This window comes from Rousettus aegyptiacus, unplaced genomic scaffold (genome assembly GCF_014176215.1).
Source record: "Rousettus aegyptiacus isolate mRouAeg1 unplaced genomic scaffold, mRouAeg1.p scaffold_m13_p_1, whole genome shotgun sequence".
Taxonomy (NCBI): Eukaryota; Metazoa; Chordata; class Mammalia; order Chiroptera; family Pteropodidae; genus Rousettus; species Rousettus aegyptiacus.
The window spans coordinates 105,642,726-105,653,870 of record NW_023416284.1 but is presented as its reverse complement, the minus strand read 5'-3'; the positions used below and the strand labels follow the sequence as shown (position 1 = coordinate 105,653,870).

The window sequence follows — 11,145 nt, the reverse complement described above, 5'->3', positions numbered from 1 at the left end:
AACCCAAATGAGAAAAGCTCTGGCTTCTCTAAGAAGCCTCTGAGCCTGAGGTAAGAACCAGCCTCCTAAGACAGCTATGTTTCTTTCCTTCTCTGGGTCAAGAGATCTTTTCCTCATTTGTTTATGGAGGGTCTTGCATGCTGGCGAGGTCAGGGTTGGTTTCAATCCTGAAATGAGCCAGTTAACTCCCCCAGATCCCAAGGTATGGGTACAGCGGCTGATACATGGTTCTGTGAGCATCTCTCCTGAACCATCTTCTTCTTTGAGGAACACCGTGTGGAATGCTATCCCACTAGCAGTGGGAGGGGAGCATCATCTTTGACTTGGACCCAGAGCCCTTTAGTTCCTGGGACAGGGAGTCTTTTAGTTACCTGGGAAGTAAATTTTATGCCTCATTTTTTTAAAGGGCAAAATAAAACAAGAGATACCATTAACATCAGCTTTTATTGTAAATCTGGTTAGCAATAGGAGAGGAGTGTCCATTTAGAATTTTAAAAATTTAAAAAACACCTAGAAAAACAAAAATGTCCATTTTTCTGAGAAGCAAAATTTATTGTATTTATGATGCAACAAAAACATTGCCTGTGTTTCGATGAAGGGGGACAAAAAAACCTTCTTGGCTATACTCGTTTTTTGGGTCTGTTGAATTAAACAATATCCATATTCAAGAAACTGAAAATGAAAACACACAAAAAACACAACAATCTTTTTATTTATGTAAATCAGATCAACACTGGACAATAAACCAATTTCTACCCATTACCATAACAGCTTGTCTATAAAGAACAGAAAAATTCAGATAGGATTCTACCTAGGGTCAAGCATTTTTTTTGTTGTTGTTTGTTTTGTTTTTTTTTTACCACCCATTCACAGAGGTATAGATTCACAGATAAATAATCCCAAACTACTTGCTCGCCATATTTACACATTTCCATTAAATTAAACATAAATAAATATATACAAACTTAACATGGATATCCTCCGGAGCTCTTCTCCTGAAGAGTCAATAGATTAAAATTTCTTGATTGTGTGGCAAAAACGTTAGTGAATTAGAGACCAACTCAACAGAGGAGTTGATTTGGGCATTTAAAGAAGAATAGCATCCATTCCACTTTTAAAAGAAAACAAATTTTGATATTTTTTTCTTTCTCTTCTCCCCCCCCCCCACCCCCATAATTTAACATACATCCGCACAGGAGGGGAAACACTGTTTGGGCTCTTGAGGCAACATCAGATGGTTTAGGGTTATTTCCTTTCCATATAATGTATTACGCATACAGGGTATCAGATGTGATGACAAATTCTCCATAAACACTCCAAGTAAGAAGGAGTTGCCCTTTTCAGTAAGGCTTTGTACCAGAGGAGCAGTGTGTAGATAAGCTCAGGGTTTCGGGTTTTCCATTCGACCAAAGTTTTCTTAGGTTATGAAATAATTGCTTGAGAGAAAATGGTTTCTTTGGCCAAAGAAAATAAAATAGCCAGGTCTTTGAAAAGCCTCTATCGGTTCTTAATAAAGGGATGGAAAAAGCTAAGAATGTGGAACCAAAAAGAAAATACAAGATAACTGGTGCGAGGCGGGGTCGGAGGGTGGTTTACCTTCCCAGTTTTGGGGAGCAGTTAAAGATCACTTCGAGATGGAATCATCACCAAGTATAGCACTGTTTTTTTGTTTTGTTTTGTTTTGTTTTGTTTTGTTTTCTCTCTTGAGACCCACAGTACCCGTAGGAAGAGGCAGTGTGGACATTCTCTTTAGAACCGCCAAAGGAACTTGCAGAGTGGAAAGCGTGAGGGCGGCGCTGCCACGTCCTGACTCCTCCTTTCTCACTTTAGCTCTTTTAGTTTGGGACACAGCATTTAGGAGGGGCATGAGAAATTTTCTAAAGAGTGTAGGGTAGGGGGAGACTGCAACTCACCTATTTGATATGAAAACAAAGTTCAAAAAGGCTTTCTTTAAACGTTTCCCTTGACTTAAAAGGCAAACTCTTGCGTTAATCCTACTGTTTATTGATTTACGGGCCCAAGGAAACCAAATCTTTTAATAACTCAATTATCAGATAAACGTAGCGGGCCTGGCTAACGAAAGCAAGGGGGGAAGGGTGGTACATGAAAGGAGAAGTAAGGGAGGGAGAGCGAGCAGCCCGCTCTCTCCACGCAGGGAGGGCGGTGGAAGGGGCGGAGGCGGAGGAGACGCGCAACGGGCTCTACTTAGCTGGGGCGTGGGAGAAACGCACGAATGAGGACGAAGGGCGACTGAGGGAGCCTGCTTTGCCAAGTAAGCCAATTCCTAGCCTATCATCCGCCTTTAGGAGCGCGAAGGTGGAGTTTTTGTCTTGGCAAAGGTGAAGGAAGCTTCCGATTCCCTGGACTTTTCTAGGCCACTCGCCCTCTGGGAGCAGGCTCCCGGGGGTGGCAAAGGGCCTAGGCAGCGCTGAGCCCCCTCCGTGCTCCTGCAGCCCTCTGGGTGCCGCCCATTACCTACTGGAGAATGGGATTTTCTCGGTCCCCTTAGCCCCTAAGATGAAACCGAGAGCGGGAAGGGCCCACGCAGCCTGCGGCCCCTCCAGCAGCTGATTCTATGTCCTCAACACGACTGGGCACGAGTGGCCCACACGCTCTCAGGACCTGCACAGTAAGAGCAAGGCGCGTCCATAGCGTCTCTCGCACGTCACACGCGTGGGACGCGTTGCCCTGCAAGGAAAGGAGATGATGGTTTTCAGTGTGGTTTCTCCCGGACCTTCGCAATCAGAATACATCTAAAGCAAGTGGCCAGGCCCTCAGACAAACGCGCAGGCTTCTGAGCTGGGGAGAGGTGGAATGTCTACATTCTCCTTAAGGTCTAGTTCCTGGCCTTGGTACTCCTTCAACTCGTCTAGGGCTGAGCCGGGCACACCCAGAGCTCCCACCCCCACCCCCAAAGGGGCTGGCAGTAGAAGGGCTGGAGTGTGACAATAATCTTCGCTTTGGCTCTCTTGGTGACTGGAAACCAGCTCCCTAACTCGCCCCCCCCCAAAAAAAATGTCTTCACAAAGCTCTCAGCAGGCTTCTAAACCCCACCCTTAAACCTCCTCCAAGGCTAAGACCCATACAGCAGAATGAGAGTCCCAGAGGGTTTAACTGTAAATCCTGAGGAACAGACATCTGGCACTTTATCTTCAAGGGATGTTGCAAAGGTCCTAACGTCTACTTTGTATAAAGAGGTGCGGTGTATCGATACTAAATTCAGAGACCTATCTCACCCACCCCATCCCCTAGGGATTTCCCACTGCTTTTGAAAGGGTGGGGACAAAGGGTTCCAGATCTTATTTCATAATAATGCTCAAATGAAGCCTGAGAAAGGAGCTGAGCTGACAGAAGTGAACATATTAAAAGTATAAAACTTTATCCACTGGGAATAGTCACAGTGTATCCAGACGGTAAATTCAAAGCTGAAATACGTCTCCTTTCACTTTGCATTATTTTACCATTATACGCCAAAACAAGTGCACGTCTGAGAGGGGGAAAAATGCCTCGTTCATAAATTATCTTGTAAGAAAATAATTGTTGTTGAAACACAGGAGCTTGCACCATTCTCCTGCCCACCACCACCCTCAAAGCAGCTTCATTCCTGACTAAAAGAGCAATCACCAAAGAGCCCACGGAAGTAGAATCCATTTTAAAGGCAGGGCAATATTGTTAAAATATTGGATTCCAAGACCTTTACTCGTCTACCTTAAAATTCATTTTGCAGTTTCCCTGTCCCCCAGAATTCCGTGTTGAGGTATCTGTTAGCAACTAGACTCAAAAGATGCTTCAATCTTATTGGCCACTTTCTAAATTATTCCCTTTGAGCTTCTTTAAAGAAGTGCACCTGCAGAATTCTGACATACAGGCTTTGATTAAAAAGGGATCAGATTTTTTTTTCTCTGTACCTTATAGATTGTGTAGGAAGCCCCAGTCCTCTTTGAAGAAGCTCATAAACCATGCGGGCAAAGCTTTGGAAAACAGAAGAGAATGAAATGGTACATACCCCTTTGAAGGAATTACATACTAATCAACGTATTCATATTGGTTTTTTTTTTTTTTTTTACTATTCTTAAAATTGGTAGATGACACAAATATAACAAATGCAAGATTCTCTGTATGCAGATACTGGCAAGGCTGGGAACTAGTAACATTTCTGAAAGGAACTGATGATGAGTCTGAATCAACTTATCGGTCCGGATTTTCCTCAGCCGCGGGAGCCTCTGTTCGGCCGGCCCGCACCAAAAGCAGCAGCCAACGCCTGCATCTCCGCCGGCCCCTGCCCTGCCCGCCCTCGCCTTCCCTAAGTACACAAACGGCTGGGGAGCTGGGCACCGGTGAGTTTAAAATGCAGAGTGGGATGGGGCGGGGACAGGAGGACCGAGGGGACTGAAACACAAAGCAAAAGGGCTAACCACAATCGTGTTCATCCTGGAAGATTCCCGTGACAGCTTGAGGAAGGGAGGGCAACATAGAAAAGGGTGAAAGGGTGGTTGGGAGAGGGGTGAGTTAAGAGGGGGAAGGGCAGGGACATCGAGACAGTTTCCTAAAAAAATATTAAAAATTAAAAAGTTCGTGCGTCTCAGTCAACCAGCTGTCAAAGCACTGACACCAACAGTTTCTCCGATTTCCTTCCAATAAGTTAGCGTTTTCTCATGTTTAGTCTTATGTTTATTTTCCAAAGGGGAAAAAAATCATGGTTTTCTTTTATTATCAGTATTACTAAGCTCGAAAGAACCGAAGTGGAAAATCCGGACGGTTGTCTCCAAGTGTATCTTGAAATAGACACTGAGAACCGATACTGTTGCTCCGTTGTATGCCTCAGTTTTTAAGTTACTTAGTTTTTTTTTGTTTTAATTTTGATTGTATGTGTATTCTATCTAATATTATTCTTCCAAAGCCAATCCAATATTTTAAAGCTAAAATTATTTTTTTCTGTTTTCCTTTCGTATTTAAAACACTTTTCCTTTTTTTTAAATTTTCATTTCCTGTGTTTCTCCTCCTTGTCGCCAGTTTTACTACCTGGGCCTTCCCCAGACGTGTGCCTGTTAGTGGTGGTGTTGTTCAAGAACATCTTGTCCATGCCTTTGAGCGCCTCAGTGAGATAGTTCTGCAGGGCCGTGAGCGCGGCGCAAATGGCTGGGGCGCCGAAGCCATGCGTGATGAGGCTGAAGTGCGTGAGGCAGCTCTGGATCCCTGGCTCCAGGATGGGGCTGGGCCGGCTGTTCCCGATCGGTGTCCGGTCCTGCGCCAGCAGATCCGTAAATTCTTTACAAAGTTGCCTACAAAGAGGTGAGAGAGGAACAAAAATTCACCCTTACTGTCGTTGTCCTCCGCATTAGAAAGGAGACGCTCACACAAACCCAGAGGCACCCGGACACCGTAGAGCCCCAAGAGCGAGGCTAATGTGAGCGATTCCGCCCTGTTTCCTTTCCCAGCGCTCGCCTTTCTAGAGCAGCTGGGACTAGAAGGAAAGAAGAAGTGGGGAGGTTATGCACCCCTTCCATCCCGAAGCCTGGCCTCTTCACCTCTTCCAGTCTTTTCTCCTTCATTCCAGAACCACTTAAACTCAGCTTTGGACAATCCACTAGCCTTTAGCATTTGATTTTGGAATATTGTCATTTTTAGCTCTTACCTGGCAGTTCTTTTAAAATCCCTTTCTCCTCCTCTCCCCTGCCTCTCCAACCTCTTGGTGATCAAGCTCAAAAAGCCCTGAAAGATTTAGACCCCTCGGCCACAAGCCCATCCCTAGCACAGAAGCAGATTGCTAGAGCCTTGCATGGCCCAGGGCAAGCAACTGTTAATTGCAGAAGAGAACGCTGATTCCATTCGAAGCAAAAATCTGTTTACATGCGGTATTTGGGAAGGGAGGTATTTTTTCTCCCCACCCCTTATTTTTTCTTTCAAGTGTAGGTGACTGAAAACCTTTGTACTACAGAATTGTTGTCCATATAAAAGGATTCCTGCATTGTTTAGATAAAAGCTAAAGTTAGATGGTTAACACACGAAGAAGGGTAGATCTTTATTTGCTGAAAGTTTTTTTTTTTTAATTTCTTCAAGGCATCTACAATTTAGAGGAATCTCCCAGCCTTAGAAATCCAGTGGGTCTGTGGATTGCGCTTATTTGAGAAATTTTTATTATAGGAAGTGGAAGGAGGGTGTTTTAGCCCAGAAGGTCCAATGGCTTGGATCTGCTGACGGTCAGAAGTATGGCATTCCAGACTTTCACAGACTGGCAGACTTATCCCATCATCCTGCCTCCACCCAATCATCAAGGAAAAAAAAAAAAGAACTATGGAATCACAGTCCTGGGCCACCCTGGGATGGCCTGACACTTGCAGACACCTAGCCTGGCCAACAGGTAAACAGGGCAGGTACCTGGAGAAGCAATGTGAGTGACCCTCAAGCATCCTTTCCCAGGGGATAACTCTCAGTGTAATGGCTAACCTAGATGGTGAATACCTCCACACACCAGGCATCCTCTCTCTACGCTCTCTACCGGTTTCTCCATTCAAAATGCACACATACATCTTCACACTCAGAAAGAAACAGGTAACAGTTCTGACCAAAATAGGCAGTTAGTTCTTAAGCCAGCGATACCTTAGAATCACCTGTAGGGTTCAAATGCACACATCCAGGCCCCCACTGATTTCAATCCAGGGGGCTTGAGGCTAGGTCCATGAATAAATATCTTGAAAAAGCTCCCCCAGATGATTCTGATACTTAACCCAGGTTAGGAAATGCTGGCCTAAGAGAAGCCACAAGGCTTTAGGGGGGAAGTTACAAGCATTCCTTAGGGAAATGACAGTCGTTTGTGGAATCCTATTATCTAATTCATACAGTTTGGTTTTATTTTTTTCCCCCGAAGTACCTTTCCTCTTTTATAAAGCATCAACTGGTCCCCTGCCACCAGACACCAGGGCAAGAGGTAGGAGGGCAATTTATTGGCAAAGATCTATTATATTGCTACTTGTTACATCAGAGAAAAATCTTCTAAAAAAAGAGTAGGTACAAGGTTTTGATGATTGGAAGAGATGGTTAAAGTTTTTCCTTAAGTTTGTACCCATTACCGAAGTGCCAAAAAGGAAATTCTGAACTGGGAAGAACAAATGCTTAGAGTCAAACATTTTAAATCTTCAAAGCCCAAACCAGGGTCTGTAAGCAATTAAAGTTCTGGGACATTAATATTTTTTGACCCTGCGGAAAGGGGCAATCAAATTCCAATCACGTCTCAAAAACATCTGGACAAATTTGAGCAAATGATTTTTCAGCCTTCCATATATTTCTTTAAATTACGCTGTCAACGGAACAAACCGCGTCCTCCAGCACTAAATAAATGAGCGCCGCTGTTCAGGCCGCGCCTGCGAGAGAAACGTGCGGGCGCACGCAGCGCCACCCACTGCAGGCCTGAGCCGGCCATAAAACACCAACAATATGACACGGAAGCCAAAGACGGGAGTAAATCAAATAAATAGAAAACCCACTGTAAAAGTTCAAATGAGCTCTAGACCTAAATTTAGCCAGAGATTTACTATTTTCCCCTCTGGAGTTGTAGTAAATTTTAGGTCTGTGGAAGATGCCAAACAGCAAGTTGGAAAGAGTAATTAGAGCTGCGGGTAGAGATGGGCACACGCGGGTGACAGATAGACACCCAGAGTGAGCACACGTGGCTGTGTGGCTATGACAGGGAGGGGTGAAACCCAGGCAGAAATATACACGTAGGGATCTAGGGAAGAAACCTAGAAAAGGTCTGCCTGACATCCCAGGGGTGGGGAAGAGAACTGTAAAACGCCTGGATTCAGATTCATAAAACCATCTTCTCCCACCCCAAAGTTTGAAATAGAGGAGACAGAGACAAACCCACAGCCCATAATCAATTCTGGGGGCATGGGTGTGGAGTAGGCAGAAGAGGGGCAGCCAGAAAGTGGGGAGAGCTTCCTAGCCAGCAATGGGCAGGCTGCAAATACTACTTTTACCACTAAAGAAGTCTGCATTTTGCTCTGCCTCCTCCTAAGCCAGGTGGGTCAGCAGAGTAGGAGACAGGGACAAAGACCAAGGGTTTAGGACACTCACTTGGTGGCCAGCAGCATATTCTTTCGGGAGTGCAGATCACTGGGGTCTGTGTGCTGCCGATTCAAATACTCAGAAACTGCTTTGGCTGGAAACTCTGTTTCACAGATGTACCCAAAATCTCGAGCTAAGTGAACAGCTTCTCCTGAAAAGACAGCAGCAGAGGTAATAATCAGCATCCAGTCCCTAATCATCCCAGGGCAGGAGATGCTCCCTGGTCAACTCTCTCCCTAGTTATTTATAGAAGAGGCTGGTTGTTAGGGGCAAAAGTAAAGGTGAGACAGATACTCTAAGTTAAAATGTTTCTCAGGCTGTAATTGAATTTGGCGGAGCAAACTTTGCTTCCACCACTCTTTCCAACCTCTCCCTGATCATCCTTCCTGCCAAGTTCTAGCGAGACAGTCCCTGAATAGCTTCAGGTCTCCCATACCACATACTTTGTCTTGAAGGAAAGGTGTGCCAATAAATTCAAGAGCCATCTTACAATTGCACCTAGATACTAGGATGAGTATTCAAAACAGATTGCCCTCTTCTTAGTAGCATCTGTTATACTGCTTTAAAAAATGTAAAAGTCTTCCTATCTTTTGTGTTATCTTTTGTATTTTCTTATAATTGTATTGGGGGAATCTCTTATTAATAACTAACATAAACATGAATCCATGCCTGCGTATATATATTAAATTATCTGTGTAAAATGTGTATGGAACAAGTATTTCTATCCAGCAAAGAAATATGTTATTCTCCATTTCAGTTTCCGGCTAACTTTCAGGTTTCTCCTTTTCAGAGGTTCCTGTCATCATCCTCCTACATCAGGACTTTCTACTGCACAAAGGTGACATAGCAGCTACACAATCTCAGAAAGTCTTCTGCTTATGTGGAATAAAGCATTATGACCCTTCAAAGCACAGCCTTAGGGGTTCGAGGAAATATCCTAAACATGAAAAACAAATATGGTGAATTAGCCCAGAGCTACTTTATTTTTAAAGGCCATGTCTTAGTTTTAATTACCAGTATTATAACAATGGCAAGACCTCAGACATGATGCTTACAACAATTCATAAAACCGAAAACTGCCAACCAAATATTAAAATTTCAGTGTGTTTTTCAGTTTCCTCCCTACTCCACCTAAATCCTTGTCTTGGGCTGAGATCACCTTGACTGCTGTTTCAAAATGAGGATTGTGATATTAGCAATTTCCCAAAGGGCAAAAAGTAAAACCCCTAGGCTAACAGTCAACCACTAATAAGTATGGGCTGAATATTTGGTGACTACTGCCCCTGGAGGGTAAATTTGGGCTAGGCAACTTTACTTAAAGCTAGCAAAGTGCATTGCCTATAAATGTGATGACTTACAGTTGCTGCTTAAATATTTTAAGACCCCCTCCTTTAAAAACTAACTCTCTACAGGAGTGTCATAATATCATACCCATGAAAATAAAAGGAAAAAAAAAGTCTAGAGAAACTCTACAACTTCCTCCATTAGGACTATCTGGCTGTATTTCCTGTGTTTTCCCAACTGCAAATCCTCTGGTTCTAGACTGTGTAGAAGATCTTCTTTATCGCATACCATAAATATGATCCCCAAACCCAAAATGATGAGCAAATTATAATGTGATTGTTATAATTATGTCCCTTTAACTGATGGATCTACATTGAAGCTCATCTGTGACTCCCCTCCATATTTTCTCACCTCTCTCTCCCCCACCAATTTTCTACTAGGCATCATTGGCCTTTCTAAGCTATAGTTCAATAACAGTAAGTCCCACATAATCAGCAGGAGATGGGTTCTGGGAGTGACATGAGTTTTAAACTAACCATTATAGATTATGAATGTAATACTAGTTTCATAAACGGACAATGTGTTTTCTATTACTGATTCAAAGGTAAAATCTGAGGAGAAGGGATATAGAACAGATTGATGCAAACAGAGTTTCTCTTGCAAGAGTTCATACAGAGGGTGTTTCAGACACTGTGTGCTGCACCTGGTGGCAGAGGTGACCCCTGCCCTGACTTAGAGGCTGGACCTGAGCACTCTTCACAGCACAGGGACCCTCATAGCTGTCCCTTGGCCTCTCTACAATTGCTGGCTCCCTCTAAATAAAAAGACCTTTGAACTTCTCTCAGGCAGTTGCTTGACACCCACTCATAAGGGCACAACAATTTCAATGATTTCCAGTTAATCATGAAATGTGTAAAATGTCAGCCTTCAGCCGACAGTTAAGCTCAGCCACTTCATGAAATGGCCACATGTCTTGCTTACCTTCCACCAGGGAGGTGAGTAACGTGACATTTGCTGCTTTGCGCCTGCCCGCGGGTAAATTCAAACCGATTTTTTCTAGCCTTTCTCGCAAAGATCTCCCCCCATTTTTCGATTTGGCTCTGAAATTGCAAGAATTAACATTCTGATTAACCTCAGAGTGTTTCTGAAACAAAGTTTAGACTTAGCAATCTAAAGCCCAGTGGAGCTTGAAGAGGTTTTAACTTGAGGTTAGCACATTCTTCCCCCTCCTTTTGGTTATTTGTTGATAGTTTGCTGAGGTTTGCTTAATTTCTGTAATACAGAGCATTAAAAAAGGAGTCGTTCCTTTTTTATCTGGTGAGGAAAAAAATGATGCCAGATGGGAATAATTAGGGTGTAGGCTATGGGTCTAGAGAAGGTAGAAGCTGCACATGCACATGTACAAGTTCCTCTCTTGTCATGAAGCCAGGTAGGTGAGCAGCAGAATGAGGAAAGTACTGGGTGGTTCAGAGAAGAGAAGGCACTAGCTGAAACAGGTGGGCTTTGCAAGCAAGGGGTTAGGAGTTGCTGTAAAATGGAGTTGGGTTAAAAGGGAAGGAAGACTGAAACATGAAACTAATGATGATGGCAATCATAACAACAGTAAAACTAACACTTTAGGGAGTTTAGTTATGTGATAAGCACTTTATATTGATTATCTCACTTAATCTCATAGCAAGTTTTATACACACACACACACACACACACGTTCAATGCCTAGGGGGTAATTGGAAAAAACTTCCACATTCTGGGGCTCAAAGAACTCACTTGAAAACTGAACCAAAGTAGAGCAGACTA

At 43.6% G+C, this 11,145-nt stretch overlaps 1 protein-coding gene across 3 annotated transcripts in view; it reads right to left on the bottom strand.

Moving 5' to 3' along the window:
• Positions 1-429: 429 nt before the first annotated feature.
• Positions 430-11,145, bottom strand: part of TFAP2B (transcription factor AP-2 beta) — a 29,276-nt gene continuing 18,560 nt past the window's right edge. For 2 of the 3 annotated variants that reach the window (XM_016147313.2, XM_016147312.2), the window contains exons 5-7: positions 10,330-10,448; positions 8,074-8,215; positions 430-5,282 (exon numbers count right to left, since the gene is read on the bottom strand). In XM_016147313.2, coding sequence (XP_016002799.1) covers positions 4,982-5,282; positions 8,074-8,215; positions 10,330-10,448 — 562 coding nt within the window. In that variant the 3' untranslated portion in view covers positions 430-4,981. The remainder of the gene's footprint in view (positions 5,283-8,073; positions 8,216-10,329; positions 10,449-11,145) is intronic. The other variant, XM_016147311.2, reaches the window with a different exon arrangement.